Source organism: Lolium rigidum, chromosome 7, assembly GCF_022539505.1.
Source record: "Lolium rigidum isolate FL_2022 chromosome 7, APGP_CSIRO_Lrig_0.1, whole genome shotgun sequence".
Lineage (NCBI taxonomy): Eukaryota > Viridiplantae > Streptophyta > Magnoliopsida > Poales > Poaceae > Lolium > Lolium rigidum.
In genome coordinates this window covers 11649579-11668178 of record NC_061514.1, presented here as the reverse complement: position 1 = coordinate 11668178, position 18600 = coordinate 11649579, and the positions used below count along the sequence as shown (strand labels likewise).

The 18600-nt window shown below is 46.8% G+C and overlaps 1 protein-coding gene across 1 annotated transcript; it reads left to right on the top strand.

Annotated features, from left to right (window-relative positions):
- Positions 1–15750: 15750 nt before the first annotated feature.
- On the top strand, positions 15751–17452 carry LOC124674563 (probable aquaporin TIP4-1). The gene is made up of 3 exons (XM_047210607.1): positions 15751–15996; positions 16120–16373; positions 16811–17452. The coding sequence occupies exons 1-3, from the start codon at positions 15864–15866 to the stop codon at positions 17180–17182; spliced, it is 759 nt and encodes a 252-aa protein (XP_047066563.1). The 5' UTR covers positions 15751–15863; the 3' UTR covers positions 17183–17452.
- Positions 17453–18600: the final 1148 nt, after the last annotated feature.

Genomic DNA, 18600 nt, shown 5'->3' with positions numbered 1-18600 from the left:
AAAATAGGATTTGGCGTCCTTGCTCTTTGAGTAGTTGGACTGAATAAGTTTTGGTCCACGCGAGGCACATTGCCTGATTGCCATGCCACGTGCTCCTTCCAGAGCACCTCGTTGCTCTTCTCGTCGAATCCAGCAGCGGTTGCCTACGCGGTGTCGCCACGTGCCTCCTCCGCCTGCTGCTAGTGGGCCCTACTGTATGAAACCCAGCCAGTTTTGGTCTACCCACCGCGTGGGCTAAAGTCTGTTACGGGTGAGCCCATTCATGAGCCCGTCTCCATCTTCCGAAGCCCGGACCACCCGGCAGCAGGCCCAGCGACAGCGACAGAGCTGCCAACGCTACCACGAGGTTTTTTTTACGAGAGTGAACCGTGCATGGTAAGGGCTTGTTTGGTTACAGAAATCTAGGCGGGTTCCCGGCTTTTTACCGAGGAAATTTTGCCCCTAGTCCAGAGGTCGGGAAAATAATCCCGGGTGTTTGCTCCTATTTCTGCCTATTCCCGGCCGAAAATATTTACCGGGAAATTTGGTCAGAACAGCCAAACAATCCTTAATGGAAAAATGTTGGTAGATTTTCAGTCTTATCCTCAACGAGTGCTTGATGCTGCTATATGGGGGCTTCGTCTTTCTTATCATGTTTATTCGAGCCGCTACATTGGCCTCCAACCGCCGGATTGATTTTTACTGGCCGGGTTTGGTAGCTTGAGCTATTTCTTTTGCGTTCTTTGGAGGCAGGCTCTAGGAGGCATAGCCTGTCTTAAATAGATTATTGGAGAAAACCACTCTTAAACTTACGAGTATAGGCTCTTGATATTCGAGAAAATATTTTAAAATATTATGAAAATCTAGATAAAAGTTAAATGTGTACAAGTATCGCGAAAATTTTATATTTTTTTATGTCATGTGTGAAAAACTAAAGAAATTTTTTGTGAAATGTTTTTTTAAGCACCAAAATTCGTTTTCTTGCATGCGAAACAAAAAATGTCGATTTTCCCTAGAAACACTTTATGATCACATATAATGTCGAGATGTACCAGCCAACTTGTTGTTTAGAATTTTTACATTGTAAACTATGTTCAAAAATTATTTCCAAACCGGAAGAATATGCTCCCGGGTGCAAGATCAACCGGGATGCGCAAACCAAATGTATAACCTTGCAAGGTTTTCCTTTTACCGGTATCAAGGTGGTTGTTGGGAGACCGGGTTATATGATAGATAGCCGCACTATCAAGAGGGGCTTTCGGTTGGTTAACTTGATCACATCATCTTAGTGAGCTCAACCCTTTACTTACTTTGCATATCCCTAATACTTGTTGGTGTTTCTCTGTGTGAGGTTCTTGAGCTTGTTGCTAGCTTTACAACAAGCCCAAGTTCATCGAAAACGGAATCCGCATGCATCTTCTATTACATTTTCGAGTTTGGACGTCTTCACCATTTCTTGACGGTGGGAGACTCCCTCTATAGATTCATCTTAAAATATTTTGTTGGCGTTCTATTTATCGTTATCTTTCCAACAAAATTGGTTTCATGTCAATCGGAGTTCGGGTGCATTTTCTATTTTAAAGAAAAAGAAAAATGTTTTGGCATGAAGCAGTCCGGCCCACCGCCCGGCACCGCCGGGCCTGCCACCGGCCCATCCGGTGCGCACCGGCCCTGGCGTCGGTGCCAACCGGGCACAGTCCAGGGGCATCTCCACCTCCACCCGGCCCCAGGCCTGGCCGGATAGGCCTCTGGTCCGGATGGCCCGGCCCCTGGCCCGGCCGAACCGGCCTCTGGTCCGGATGGTCCGGCTCCTGGCCCGTCCGAACTGGCCCCTCCGCCAGTTGGGATCTTTTGGCCACCATCATCCTGCTGCACCCCGTCCGGCCTGTCGGACGGTGCTGCCGGCCTGTACGCCGGCCTGTCTGGCGCCCAGCCCAGTGGACCGGCTGGGTCATTTTTCTGCACGTTTTATTCCCCAATGACTCTATTTTCTTAGGTTATAAATAGGTTTTCTTCCACCTTGGGCTAGGTAAGTTCTTCCACTCTCTCTCCTCCATTGTTAACTTTGAAGAACTTTCCCTATCTCTTGATCCCCCCATGATTTTTGCTCATTCTTGAGGGATATAAGAGAGGAGATCTAGATCTACAATCCCCACCAATCCATTTCTCTTCTAAGTAAGGGGAACCCTTTGGATCCAGATGTTGGAGTCATTTGTTGATTTCCTCCTTGTTCTTCCTCTCTAATCTCATCCTAACATTTGTTGCTTTGTGGAGCTTACCATCTCAGTAGTGGAGGAAAAACTAACCATAAGGAAAGGGCCATTATCCTTCGTGGGTTTGGCTCGGAGAAGAAGGTGAGCCTTCGTGGCGTTGGGGAATCCTTCGTGGGACCTCCACCTCTCCAAACGTGACGTACCTTCTTACAAAGAAAGGGAACACATGAATACTTCTTCGTCTCCGCGTGCGTCGGTTATTTCTATACCCGAGCTTACTTTCATTGTGATAGCGACCAAGCTTGAAGTATCTATTATATCTTGCTATCACTTGTTCTTCATATATATATCTTGTGCCTATCTTGCTTAACTCTAGTTGTTGTTGTTGCACTTAATTGAGCCTAGCATATTTATGGTTTGTGCTTGTAAACTAAAAGTTAGTTCAATTCTACATTCTTACAAGCCAAATCCATAAGAAGTCGTTTGGTATCCATCATTTAGCCCTGGAATCCTGGAATTCATTTTGGAATTCTACAGGTGGGCTGTTTGGTTGCCACAGAATTGGGCCGTAATTTCATTTAGGAAATCCAGCAAAATGACACCATGGGTAAACATGATCCCGAGTTGAAACCTGTCATTCGCGTTTCTCCATGGAAGCCATTTACAAATTCAATATTGAATTCTACTGTCATTTGCAATTCCTGTGCAACCAAACAAGTGTCCATTTCTAGAATTACAATATAAATTAATACATGTATTCATTTCAAAATACTACAAATGAAACGAAAGTCTGGCTTCCTACCGACTTCTAAAAGTTTTTAAACGCCTATTCACCCCCCTCTAGGCGACATCTCGTTCTTTCAATAACGTGGAGGGAGCCAAGAAAACCAAACACATAGATTTTTTTTTGCTTCCAATGGCTTGTTAGAGCATCTCCATCGGCGCCCCGATAGCGATTTGGGGTCCGGGAGCGAAAATGGACTCACACCGGCGCGCCATAAACGACGCCGGCTATCGCCGGAATCCCCGTGCCGGCCCCTTGTCGAAGGGCGCGAATCAGGCACGACGGCACCTCGCGACACGTCAGAAAACGAGCGTGGGCTCCACCTGGCAGCCAGACACACCAATTTCCCACCTCCTACCCACGCCCGAGCCGACTCCCACCCCTCTAGATCGCCACTGTCACCGTCACCGCCGCGCCCCTGCTTGCAATAGACACCGCCGCCTGTCTAGGAACCACCATCCATCGACACGGCCGCCACCTCCTCGAGTGGCGACCGCTGTTTCGCTCGGAACAGAGCTCGCCGCCACCGCGGCACAACCGCCCCGCCCGCAAGGTGTTCGTCCAATTGCCGCGATGGACATCGATGACGAGATGATGGTGCAGTTGTTCACGGAGGACCAGAACGCTGAGGCTGTCTGGCGGCAACAGCAACAACTGATTCTAACAAGCATGCTGCGCGTTCGCCAGCCTTTCTTCGTCGTGCCTCTGCGCGGCGGCTCAAAGCCAGACAAGAGGAGGAACATCAACCGACATCGTGAAGCCGTTGAAATGCTCCTTGACGCTGACTACTTCAACGATGACGCGACTCATTCGTCGAATGAATTTCGGCGCCGATTTAGGATGAACAAGGAGCTGTTCTTGAAGATTGTCCACGGCGTCAGGGAGTATGACAACTACTTCATTGCCAAGCAAGATTGCACAGGTTTGTGGGGCTTCACCTCAATTCAGAAATGCACTGCTGCAATGCGCTGTCTTGCATACGGAGCTCCTCCAGATACAGCCAATGACTACCTACGGATGGTAGAGTCGACATGTACAGAGATTCTCAACAGGTTTTGCCGAGCCATCATAGTGGTGCTTGCTAAAAACTATTTGAGAGCACCAAGAGAAGATGATACAGCTCGAATCCTGCAAAAGATGCAGCAAGAGGGTTTCTTGGGATGCTCGGAAGCATTGACTATATACATTGGAGCTGGAAGAATTGCCCTTTTGCTTGGCAGGGGATCTACAAGGGCCATACTAGTGAGTGCAGTGTTATTTTTGAGGCGGTGGCAGACCATGATCTTTGGATTTGGCATGCATTTTTTGTCATGGCAAGAACAAATAATGATATCAACGTATTGCAGCGCTCTTCGATGTTTGCAGGCTAGTTGAGGGACAAGCTCCCGTCGTGAAATTTGAGGTAAACGGCCACGCATACAACAAGGGGTGCTATCTAGTTGATGATATCTACCCGACGTATGCTACATTTGTCAAGACAATTCCCTCTACAGCAAACGAGATGGAAGCTTATTTTGCAACATACCATGAAACATCACGCAAGGATGTTGAGCGTGCTTTTGGGGTGCTTCAGCAGCGTTTCGCCATTGTCAGGTACCCTGCTCTCACTTTGTCTCAGTCTTAGATGTGGGAGGTGATGAACGTCTGTGTTATCATGCACAACATGATCATTGAGAGCGAGCGTGAGGAACCTGTGCATAATGATCAACTATTTGATTATCAAGGGCCACTTGCTGAGGTAGAGCATGTACCCCAAGAATTTTCCGCTTTTGTTCATATGCACAATGAAATTCGAGATGCAGGTATCTATGTACAACTTAAGGCGGATCTAGGTGCGCATTTGTGGGCGAGGAGAGGAGCCGCCAACAATGCATGATTTTATTTATATTTGTGTGATTGTATGATTTGTTTGGTTGTATGAATAATTTAAGTACTTTTTGTTTGATTGATTGTATGAATAATTTAAGTACTATTTGTTTGATTGCATGAATAATTTAAGTTATATTTATGTGATTGTATAAATTATTGAATATAGTATGAATAAAATGTGATTGATATGTTGTTTCAAAATATTGTAAAAAGAAAAAAGGTTTTGGAGGAGGAGACGCCGGTGTGGGAACAACGTCTCCAAAATGGAGGATGCACGGCCGATGCTCTCCATACAGCAGTGCTGGCGACCCTGACAACAACTATATGGAACGCTACCAGCTACCAAACAAGCCCTATATTTCCCTCCACGGCGGTTTTTACAACGCTCCTTCCTGTCGGTAGGCTGTGTGCACGCTTAGTGCATGTTCCTTTGCAAGCCCACTTAATTAATCATCTACACTCCAAAACTATATAATGTTGTACAGTGTCTGAACCTGTACATCACTGTTTCCCTAGATCGAATCAATATTCCACGTTGGATTTTAAGTAAACATACGAAGTAGCTAGGTACTGAGGAAGATATTTGCGCCCAGATCTTTCTGAGATGAGAACGACACAAGCGTGTCTCCTTCAGGTGGAGCCGCCGTTTCCTTCTCCTAGTCCTCAGCAGGTGGCCTGGCAATCAGTCAGCTGAGCCTAGGTTGTCGACGCCGGGGGTCCACGCCGCATGGAGATACTTCTTCTCCCTTCGGTCCTATTCTATTTACTGAAAAGGAAGTAATTCAAAGCAGCGGATCGTCAAGTGGGCATGGTGAAGGTGGATAAGATGCCGACCAGAGGTGGGCATCGTGAACAGCTGAACTAGCTCGACTCCCAGCTGGATGAAGCAGTCGGCGGCCATGACACAGTCACCCTGCAAGAAACCTCCCAGGATATTTTCATTCCAGGCGACCGTTGCCAGTTTCCATCGGTCCAAAACTCCAAATTCCGGAATGAAGTCTGATGGCAGCGAAATATGGCCAGTTGCAATGTTTTGGTCCCCAACTACAACTAGGAAGGAGATATTCATTTGTATCCGTCGTTCGTCCGACAAACTCCCCGACGAGGCCCCCCGAGCGACGTTTTTTCCATCCGGACGGTGAAATTCGGTCCAGTCTCGTCCCCGGTTCCTCGTTTTCATCGGATTTGGCCCTTCATCCATCCGGCGAGCCCACGCCAACCCCGGTCCACCGGGGATCTATCGGGGAGTCCGGACGAGTGAAAGCGGGAAGGGCCCGCCTGTCGGCGACCGGACACACGAACCCCACCGCTACCTCGCTCAAAATCTCTCCCACCCTCGTATCTCTCTCGCCGCCGTCACCACCCCGCCAGACTTGTTGCCCGATTCCGCCGCCCTCCTCCCCCACCTGCCTATATTCCGCCGTCTTTCGACGACGGCCTATCTGGCTGCTCCTCCACCGGCCTGTTTTCCGACGACGGCCTACTCCTCGTCGTTTGCGGCTCGGGTTGCGTCGACCACGCCCGTCAGGTGTTCGTCCATTTGCCTCGCCGGCCATGGACTCGGACGAAGAGGAGGAGCAGATGTTCGTCGAGCTTATGCGAGAAGAGATGGTAGCCGCCGCCCAAGACGAGGAGCACATGCTGATCCTCGGTTGCTTATCAAGCCTGTACGCCGGAGTGGCAACTGGTCGACGTGATGGGTCGGCACCAGGTCGCCGGAAGTGCAAGCCGAGACAACGAATGGAGGGCTACTGCATGTTGTACGCCGACTACTTCGCCGACAATCCATTGCACGGTGAGACTGTTTTCGAGCGTTGTTTCGGGATGAGCAGAAAGCTATTTCTCGTAAATTGTGTATGCCATCCGAGACTTTGACCCCTACTTCAGTATGCAAAGCGGATTGCACCGGCTTGGTTGGATTTTCGTCATCGCGAAGTGCACGAGTGGCTATGAGGATGCTGGCTTATGGAGCTCCCGGTGATGGTGCAGATGACTATCTTCGAATGGCGGAGTCCACCGCCCTTGATTGTTTCTACCGGTTCTGCAGGGCCGTCATAGCAGTGTTCGGGGACTTTTACTTGAGATCACCCACTGTCGAAGACACTCAGAGGATCCTTGCAACAAATGAATCTAGGGGTTTTCAGGGATGCTTGGAAGCATTGACTGCATACATTGGAAATGGAAGAACTGTCCGTTTGCGTGGCAGGGAATGTACAAGGGTCACAAAAACGACTGCACTGTGATACTTGAAGTAGTGGCTACCCATGATCTCTGGATTTGGCACTCTTTCTTTGGTATGCCTGGATCCAACAATGACATCAACGTCCTAAACTGCTCCCCGATCTTTTCCAAGCTTGTTGAAGGTCATGCTCCCTCAGTGAACTATGTGATCAATGGTCGGCACTACAACAAAGGATACTACCTTGCAGACGGTATCTATCCAAAGTGGTCAACATTTGTGAAGACTATCTCGAAATCTAGCACCCCCAAACTTTGCGAGTTTGTCAAGAAACAAGAAGCTTGCCGAAAAGACGTCGAGCGTGCATTTGGTGTCCTCCAGCAGAGATTTGTCGTCGTCCGGTTCCCCGCTATGACTTGGTCCAAGGATCAGATGTGGGAGGTGATGAATTGTTGTGTGTGCTTACACAATATGATTATTGAAAATGAGCGAAAACATCCGGTTCCTCTGGCTGAGCAACAAGCACCATATGAGAGAGAGGATCCTCTTGCATAGCCAAATCACCAGGTGCCTCCATCATGGGCCGCCTTCATTGCTATGCGCCAGGAGATTCGAGACTCTACAATGCATCAACGAGCTGCAAGATGATCTCGGTGGAGCACATATGGACGCTCCGAGGCAACGCCAACGCCGACGCCAACTAGTCTGTCATAATTTGTTTCAAAATTGTGAAATTGTGTGCTTCATTTGTTTCAGCACTTGTTAAACATTGTACTGATTATCGCCGAATTTGTTTCAGCAATTTTCGGACTCTTGCTCGCCGAACTTGTTAAATTTTATGTCGAATTTGTTTGAAATATATCAAATGGTCGAGGTTGGGGGTTTCCTGCCGGGGGGGCGGCTGGAACTTCGGGCTTCCCAGGCCAAATTTTCGTCTAATCCAGACGAAAATTTCGCCGGATTTGGACGTGGGGAGGGCCAACGAGTAGGGATGCTCTAAACCATATGACACTGGATATCACGTGCGAGAAACATCGCTTGCGAGCTTCAGCAAGTGGTGGTTGGTTAGGTTAGACCAGGCGATCAACTTGTACGAACGCACATACTGAAAATGCGTGCATATATAGATAGGGGTGTGCCTACGTCTCAGTTGACTGAAATTTTCTTAAGGCTCAGTCAACTCATAAAAGTGCAACTACAGTTTAAAGAAAAGTGTAACTCGGTTCAGTTACACATTTCTGTCAGAAAAGTGCAATTGCACTTTTTAAACAGAAAAGTGCAACTCAAAGCACATTTTTGTAAGTGACTTAGACTTAAGAAAATCTCAGTTGACTGAGACATAGCAAAACCGTATAGATAGACAGATATAGACATACGGTGGAATATCTAGTACTGTACGTTTCGTTGTATCATGGAATTACCTCACGCGGAAGCGACTAAAAATGAGAGTTGCTCTATTTTCTTCTCGGCGCATCATGCATCAATCTGCCGTACGTGTTTCCACTCAGCAAATACCGAAAACCGTGGATAGTGACGTCTGTAAGAGCCGCCTACCTGAACGGACGTCTAACCAATCGGTGCTCGGCAGGGAGACAGGGAGGGTAGCTGGAATGGTGGTGGTGCGCAGCTGGGATTGAGTGAAGCTTTGCTCGTTGGAGTAGCCACTAAATAATGGGAGTGTGTTTCAGGAATTGGGTTTAAAGAGAGGTAAGCATGGTTGGACACATCGGGTCAAGTGGGCTTGCCACTCCAGGCTTCTCTATGGACGTTCAATCCGTTGTCATTCAAACCAAAATGAGAAAATTGTAAAAGAAGAAACCATAATTTAGGCCAGGGTTTCAAAATATAACCATAATTCAAAAAGTTATCATTGTACATACGATTCATCTAACGATTCTGGTGTATATTAGTCATGTGTCCAGTTCTAATTTGATTACTCGTTTTCTTAAGAGAACAAATGCGGTTGGCAATCAGCTAGATGAGGAGGGGGTCGTTTAGAAAAAAGAACTAGATGAAGAGCATAGACAGAGATAAACGAACTAGGAAAATATCACAGACATGTCATCCTGGGGGAGTTCACATTTCTCCCCTTCTTCCAAGGCTTAGCTGAGTCCAAGCTTAGACGCTGACGGCTATAGCGACACACTTGACTGGTCTATTAATTCCACGGTTGCAATGCTTGTACTGCTCTAATTCACCACAAGTCCTAGTCAGGGTCCCACCCATTGGCAAAGAGAAATATCTCCATGCACTTTTTTCCAACCAAAAGCGCAAAAGTTTACTTCCCCTGCACTTTTTCAACTAAAACAAACATTAATTTTACTACAATTCTTATTCTATATATTTTAGTTTTACTTATACATGACTTATTTATCGCACCGCCCTTATAATTAGGATCCAACGTATAATTAATGATGCGGACAATTTAGTCTATGTGGATGAACATGATGATGGATTGTTTGCCTCTCTTTTCAATAGCATACTAATAGATTTTCAACAAATTTAATCAGAACTAATATCATGACATTATTCATGACCATATTAGTTAGCATAAACAAACTAGACATGCTGAAGATCAGTGGGTAAATAACTAGCACATGTATCTCATTTTCATCGGAACCAATTATCAATACATGTACCACCAACAAGCCAAGAAAGGGCATACAAGTTGGTCGGTGATATGACCACGACAGTCGCACACACTGGCGGTCCTGGCAACGATCTTGCTAGCAAAGTTTTTTCCCATGACGGTGAAGATGTTGATGAACATATGTCGCGGTCGAAATAGTCGACCAGAAAGCAAGCGGACACCCCAAGACGCTGATGCGGGTTTCTAAGAGGCGCGGTCCTAGAATCCTTCTCTCTTTTGCACCCGTGCAAGAGGTTGTTGGGATGAAGAAGACGAGAGCAATATGCCAAAAGAAACTAATGCAACATCCTTGCGCGAGGATAAGAAAATGTTATCTGATTAGGTGAGGATTAGAGTTTCTCTTCTCGTTCATATATAAATAGTCAGGTAAGACATTTTTATGATCCGATGTTCGAGGTAACAACTCACAGTTGAATTAATAAAAAAACGAATTATCGCCACCAACATGTTCATCTATAGCTAATAATTAACCATAATTGATTCATAAAATGGTGTAGTCTATGTGCGAGAAAGATGGTTGGAACTTGAAATGGTGAGCTTCGATTTCAATCAAATATTCCCGACACGGGAAATGGATTCAACATTTTCATGTATTGGTTTGGGAGAAATATTATTTTACTTGTCTACTCGACCCCTCCTAATTTATACCCCCTCCATTTTGTGAATAATGTGCCCTTATTTTTCGTGTTTTTCTTTGATTAGAATTATTTCAAATACATAAAAAAATGTTGATATAAAATTAGTATTATCAGGAAGTGTTTTTCAATACAAATGCAACGATCCTAATTACGTACAATCTAATCAAGATTGTTGTTCAATTTTTCAGTCAAAATTTGTCTTGAAATACAACCACGGTTTATTCGTTGTACCACTCCAACAATTGAAACAAACCGGCCGATGCGGCCAGCGGTATGGCGGCGGCAGCAGATCAAGACGGGGCTAAGGCGCCGGAACCTGTTGAGCGAATTGACGATCTGCTCCAACGATTGGAGATTACTGAAGAAGAGGGAGATGTGATTGACCTGTCTGGGATGTTTGAGCAGCAAAAGAAGGAAACCAGATGGGCAGTACTAATACGTGTTTGCCTCAAAACCACGTTCAGCCATACTGCGTTCTTCTCTGCCATGCAGGTGGCATGGGAGCCAGCGAGAGAGGTAACGTTCAGGTCCATTGATGATTTCACGTTTACTGCACAATTCAGGTGCTATGGGGATTGGAAGACGGCAATGCATGGGGGTCCATGGTTGTTCCGTCGTCAAGCTGTTATCATCGAGGAGTATGATGGTTTAGTTAACACTGAAACAATTGCTTTAGATTCGATCCGAGGTTGGATAAGAATCATGGGCTTGCCAGATCTCATCCGCAATGAGGCGGTTGAAAGAGTCATGGCAGCAAAGATTGGAGAAGTTCTCAAGGTTGAGATGGGGATTAATGGAGTACCTTATATCAAGTTTGTCAGAGTGTATGTGAAGATGAAAATTCAGAAACCTCTACTGCGGTTTGTATCCGGCAAGGTCGGGTCTGATAAGGGGTCACAACGGTTCCGAGTTCTCTATGAGAAGATGCCAAGGTTTTGTGCAAACTGTGGCATTATAGGCCACATTGCTGATCAATGTGGGAGTGGTGTCCATGACCCCACGAAATTCCAGTATGGGGATTTCATGATGGTCCCTCTGGATGAGCTCTGGTTTCAACCCCCGAGGGAGTTTGTTGCACGGCCAGGAGCGAGTAGTGCACGAGGAAGAGGTAGAACTGGTCGAGGTCGTGGAGGAAGGGCTAGTGGCATGACTAATGAGACCACTGATATGGAGGAGGATGAACCTAATGCAGAGGCTAATATGGGTTCATATGGTGAAAATGTGAATTTGGGTGAAACTGAGGATAGGTTGGCTCGAAAGAGGTTAGCGATGCAGAGAGATGGGGCTGCGGCGAAGCCACTTCTGCTCATGCCTAATTCGAGTGTTGCTACCATAGTGGAGACCCTGGAGGATTTAGGGAAAAATTCAGCGGAAGCTCTGAATACTCCGCAGAAGGTGCAAGATAAGAAGAGACAGAAAAAGGTTGATGAAAAGATCGAAAATGGATCGGCGGCCTCCTTCGAGGAGGACCGCCGTCAGCAATGAAACTCTTGAGTAGGAATTGTCGAGGGCTCGTTGATCCTTCGGCAATTCGACCGCTTCTGGAACTCCAGAGGCAACACCGTCCTGACATTTTGTTCCTTTCGGAAACACATTTGGATGATGCAGGAGGGGAAAGTTTGAGATTACAACTGGGCTTTGAGGGCGTGTATGTCGCCCGCAGTAACGGAAGAAGTGGTGGTCTGTTGCTATTTTGGCAACATGGAGTAAAGGTGCAGCTTAAATACTTGCATAGCAATTACATTGATGTTGTTGTGCAAGGTGAGGATCCTAGTAAGGATTGGAGACTTACTGGAATGTATGGTGAGTCGGTGTGGAGACATAAACATCGGACATGGACAAGGATACGTGAGTTACATGCCCAAATGAATATGCCTTGGGTAGTGTTCGGGGATCTGAATGAAATTTTGTTTTCATCGGAGAAAGAAGGGGGCGCTACCGCTACTAGACCTCAAGCCTATATGCAAGCATTCCGGGAGTGTTTAGTGGATTGCTCGTTGGAGGATTTGGGGTATATCGGAAACAAGTTCACGTGGAAAAGAGGCAGACTCCGAGAGAGACTGGACAGGGCTGTGGGTAATGCTGCTTGGTCAGCGTTATTCCCAGATGCTGGTGTTCATAATTTGGCAATGATTGGGTCGGACCATCGGCCAATTTTATTGGACACAAATACATATACTGCAGCCGAACTGACTCCAAACAGGAGAAGGCGCAGGTTTGAAGGAAAATGGTTGAGAGAAGAGAAAGTAGGAGAAGTGGTAGCCACAGCCTGGGAACATGCGCCTCCCCATACATCTGTTGCGGACAAGTTGGCGGCAGTACATGCAGAACTGCATGATTGGGATCGATCAATTCTTAAAGCCCCGCAAAAAAAAGTGAAACAACTTACAAAGGAGTTGGATACTCTCTTGAGTGGCCCGATGAATGAAGATACAGAAAGAAAGCAAGTGGAGATTACAAAGCAAATTGAAACTGCCCTTGAGCAGGAGGAGATATATTACATGCAAAGGAGCCGATCTAACTGGCTGAAGCATGGTGATAGGAATACGTCTTTTTTTCACAATTTTGCCAAAGGAAGACGGAAAAGAAATACCATTATCAAGCTTAAAGACGATAATGGGGAGTGGAAGGAAGGTAATGATAAAATTGGCCCTTTGATATGGAACTATTTCAGTAATCTCTTCACGTCAGAAGTGGAGGCAACAAATCCTGTTTTGTTGGAGAGGGTTAAGCCCCGGGTTACTGATGCAATGAATGAGCAGCTACTAAAACCATTCACGGTTGAGGAGGTTCGTTCCGCAATGTTTAGTATTGGAGATTATAAGGCACCTGGGACAGATGGACTCCATGCTGTTTTTTATAAAAAGTTTTGGAGTGTGGTAGGGGATGAAGTGACGACGGCTGTACTGCAAGCTCTCAATTCTCAAATAATTCCGGATGGCTGGAATGAAACAGCAGTGGTGCTTATCCCAAAGGTGGAGTGTCCAGAACTGATTACTCAGTTTCGACCAATCAGCTTATGTAATGTGGTGTACAAGGTCATATCCAAGGTACTTTCTAACATATTGAAAGTTATTCTTCCAGAAATTATATCGTTGACACAAAGTACGTTTGTTCCGGGACGATTGATTACTGACAATGTGTTAGTAGCTTATGAATGTTTTCATTCAATAAAAAACAGAAGGCAAGGAAATAATGGTACTTGTGCGGTGAAATTGGACATGCATAAGGCGTATGATCGAGTTGAATGGGGTTTTTTGAGGGATATGATGGCTAAACTCGGTTTTGATGAAAGATGGGTAAATATGATCATGACTTGTGTGACGACAGTGAATTACCGAGTATGGTTCAACTCGGATGAGACAGAAACCTTTTCTCCGACTCGTGGTTTACGGCAGGGAGACCCATTATCACCGTATTTATTCTTATTATGCGGGGAGGGTCTTTCCAGTCTATTGGCGTATGAGGAGGAAAATGGCGGCATCCAAGGGATTAGGGTGTGTCGGAGTGCACCGTCAGTCTCTCATCTGTTTTTCGCCGATGATTCTCTAATTTTGATGAAAGCTGATGCATCGAATGCTACGTCCCTCCGAAATGCATTGGATATGTACTGCGCAAGTTCTGGCCAGCTTGTGAGTGTTGCAAAGTCTAGTATATTTTTCAGTCCAAATACTAGTGCGGAGACTAGAGAAGAAGTATGTGAAATACTAGATATTCTAGTAGAAGCTTTGAATGATAAATACCTTGGTCTGCCTTCTCTTGTTGGAGCAGATAGAAGTGATAGTTTTAATTATCTCATTGACAGAGTATGGGATTTGATCAATGGTTGGAATGAGAAAACCTTGTCCACCGGAGCCAAGGAAGTTCTACTCAAGGCAGTGGCACAGGCTATACCTGCGTATTCTATGTCAGTATTCAATATACCTAAACAAGTGTGTAAAAGTATTTGTGATGCTGTAGCTCGGTATTGGTGGGGAAGTACTCAGGAGAAGAAAAGAATGCATTGGAGGGCATGGTGGAAAATGTGTGTTCCAAAAAGAAGGGGAATGGGATTCAGGGACTTACATTGTTTTAATCAAGCAATGTCGGCAAAACAATGTTGGAGATTGCTTAGCGATCCGGACTCGTTGTGTGCACTGGTACTTCGGGCGAAGTATTACCGGATGGTGATTTGTTAAATGCAACATCGAAGAAAGGATCGTCTTTTACATGGCAAAGTATAATGTCGGGACTAAAAACCTTTAAGAGTGGGCGATATGGAGACTCGGTGATGGTTCTCTCGATCAACATTTGGTCGGATGAGTGGATTCCTTCTAGCCATAATAGAAGGGTGATGACACCAAAAGGGAGATGTATTCTGAATACGAGTTGAGGAGCTTATTGATCCGTAAGCATGGAGGTTGGGATGAACAACTCGTAAGAGACAACTTCGGCCGGTGGACGTCGAGAGGATTCTTCCGATCCCTCTTCCTTCATTTGGTCAACCGGATTTCATAGCGTGGCACTTAACAACGTCGGGATGCTTCACTGTTAAGTCCGCATACCATGCGGAGTGGAAAGCGGAATATAGAAGGAGAGCTCGGCAAAGAATGAATTTATTCAGTTTGCAATGGATGCCCCATCTATGGAAGCATTGGCTCTACGGCTGGGGTTGGAGATGACGGAGCATATGGGAGTACAATCGGTTGCTATCGAATGTGATTCCATGGAGGTAGTTCGAGCTGTGCTCAATCCTTCGGAGTACGGGGCTCACCGGAGCAGTGGTGATCGATGATCGCCGAAAGAAGATTTCCGATTTTGGCAAGGCGACTATTATGCATTGTAATCGACAAGCGAATGTTTGTGCGCATGAGCTAGCTCGATTTTCTATTAGGGAGAGGTCGGATGGGTTTTGGATGGATCATCCTCCTGACTTCCTTGTCCCGTTTATTGTAAAAGACTTAATTGTGATTGAATAAAGTCGCCTGAAATTTCAAAAAAAAAAAAAAAAAAAAACCGGCCACCAACCAGGTCTCAGTCAGGGCCCCATCCACTGGCGAAGAGAAATATCTTCTTTTTTTTTATCGTGGAGAGAAATATCTTCAAGCGCTTTTCCGATGCACTTTTTCCTGGTAGCCACACAAGTCACCCCACCCTGACCCTTTGTGTTTATCCATCCCCTTTCACATTTCCGGCGAGCGTTTCGTGCTGGGTTGCGGGCCTGATCCAGCCCGGCCCTTGCCGCCGTCCATGTCGGTATCCGAAGCTCTGTGCTTCTCCAGCCCGGCCCTTGCCGCCGTCCATGTCGGTATCCGAAGCTCTGTGCTTCTCCAGCCCGGAAAAGCCCACTGCGAGCCCATTATCCAGACAGAGACACGTGCAGGCCCGCCACGGCACCATGCCTGACTAGTCCTTCTATAAAACACAGGCGCCAGTCGGCCACCAAAAAGCAAGCCTACTCATCACTCATTCCTGCGCTTTTTACCCGGAGCCACAAGCTCTCACCGCGTCCCTCATCTTTCCCTCCCAAGAAGAGGAACAAGCAAGAGGTCTTGTGGAATTCGCTTCCACCATGGCCACCAAGCACGTGGACTCGTTCGACGAGCACGAGGTCGTCGACGCCGGCTGCGTCCGCGCCGTGCTGGGGGAGCTGGTCCTCACCTTCCTCTTCGTCTTCACCGGAGTCGCCGCAGCCATGGCAGCCGGTACGCATGAGCCCCCTTTCCGATTTCTCACTTAATTCTCCGGTCGATCGGTTCGTTTCTTGGCCTATTGATACACGCCGTGAGGGATCAGTTGTGCTCATGATTGGCCGGTTAAATTTGCAGGGGTGCCCGAGGTGCCGGGCGCGGCTATGCCGATTGCGTCGCTGGCCGGGGTGGCGCTCGCGCAGGCGCTGGCGGCGGGCGTGCTTGTGACGGCGGGGTTCCACGTCTCCGGTGGGCACCTGAACCCGGCGGTCACGCTCGCCCTGCTGGCGCGCGGGCACATCACGGCCTTCAGGTCCGTGCTGTACGTGGCGGCGCAGCTGCTGGCCTCCTCCCTCGCCTGCATCCTGCTGCGGTACCTCACCGGTGGCCAGGTACGAGCTCACCCACCACTGCCCTATCAGCTAGTTGTGCAGTCACGATCCAAGAAACCAGGAAAAGATCTGTTCCTTCGTAGAGTCATATGCTCCGTGTCGTCTCGTGTCCCACTGGGCAAGTAGGCATGGACACAGACCTCACACAAGAATTTTACGGGCGGAGCCGCCCTGGTAATTTGATTGGCTTTTGAAAGGTTGAGAACCAGATCACCAAAATATTTCCTCCGACAAGAAGCACGAAGTCGTAAAATTGAACTAAAACACTCTACTAGGAGTACCAAATCACACCACTACGATTTTTAAACATTGTGAGAAGACACGTATACTCTACCTATCAATTGTAGTTAATCAGTTGCCTTCATGGTCTCCTGACACCTGTAGCTCTAACAAAACAGGAATGATTCCCAGATCTAAACATTGTGCAATTGATGCAGGATACTCCGGTGCACAGCCTAGGCGCAGGCATGGGCCCGATGCAAGGCCTGGTCATGGAGGTCATCCTGACCTTCTCCCTCCTCTTCGTCGTCTACGCCACCATCCTCGACCCGCGGACCACCGTGCCGGGGTACGGGCCGATGCTCACCGGCCTCATCGTCGGTGCAAACACCCTCGCCGGCGGCAACTTCTCCGGCGCATCCATGAACCCCGCTCGGTCCTTCGGGCCCGCGTTGGCCACCGGAGTGTGGACAAACCACTGGATCTACTGGGTCGGCCCGCTCGTCGGTGGGCCGCTTGCCGGTTTCGTCTACGAGTCGGTGTTCATGGTCAAGAAGACGCACGAGCCTCTGCTCGGATGGGACTTCTAGAGCGGCAGGCTGCTCCGCATATTTGCATCGCATTTTGCAATGTGTATACATACCCACACGTGCCTATTAGGGAATCGATGTTGCTGTTAAATTAAATTGTTCTGGCGGAGTGATTCTAGGCCTAGGCGGATGTAGAAATGGTTCGTAGGAACTGCAAGGATTGTTTTCTAAAAGCTTTGATTAAGGCTGGCCGAGTAAATACTACTAGATTGTTTGGAAGATGTAAAATGTTATGGACTGTATCTTGATGCAAGCTATTGGTAAACGCCACACGCATGCAACGAACTCTTAGGCGGTGGCTCGCACATCTTCAGATCTTCTGATGCGTTTGCAATTATTGCCTCACATTTTATCTCCTCTTGTTCTCCTGCGCACTTGCCCATCCATTAGGACACTAAATTATTGAGAATTGGTGGAAATATGTTGAAAATTGAACATAGTTATATAATTAGCAATCTAATATGCATCGGACCAGATACACGACAGAGAAGGAACAAAGAACTCCCTCCTGTCCATAATTATAATTTGAATTTAAACTAATGCCATAACACTTACGAATTAGAGGAAGTAATTATAATTAACAAACGAAAGCTAACCAGCCTAGGAGCCATGTCCGAACTTTCTAAGCTCATACACAAATGCTGCTCATAATTTCTAACGTGTTTTTATCCACTATGCGTCGGTACTTTAATAATATGTCTATCTCTCACATGATCCCATCCAATTGTGATATGGACTCTTCACAAAAACAAAACAAAAATTGTGCTTGGCATACGTGAATGCGATAGCGTCCGGGCGTGACGCAATACCAAGTTGTCGGGTTATTTTTCAGGTGAAAACCAACCTGTGGTTGGATGGTTAGAGAGGCGATGCAGACCCCAGACCCACCAGTAGCTTTAAATCCCGCGATTTGACACTTTGGTGTCTCATAAAGGCGGAATATTTTTCAGTGGGAGGCGATGTTCCCGTCGACAGCGAGACGCCTGTGGTGACTTCGTCAATCTCAAGACCCGCCGGATCAGTTCTTCAACGCAGTCTCTTGGAGGTGCTCATAGGGATAGGGTGTGCGTGTGTGCATTCATAGGGGTGAGTGTGTGCGCGTATGTATGAGCGTCTTTGATTGTAATGTGTTTCGCAAAAAAAAAAGTTATTTTTCAGGTGTGGCTTGACAACTCTAATTTTTTTCCTATTTTTTTCTTTCAAAAATCCCGGTTGTCTAGATTTGAACAGATGCCCCTGATTATGTTCTGCTGCCGCGCTAGAATCCACACGTTCCCCCAATATCTATGTCAAAAAAAAAAAGCATGACGATGATCTGATTTCATTCCGACAATCGTTCTGAGTTTTTCTAAATGCAAGTCTTCAATTTTGTGTTAATCATTAGACCATTTCAAAAACAATTTTCTTCAAGTTCATTA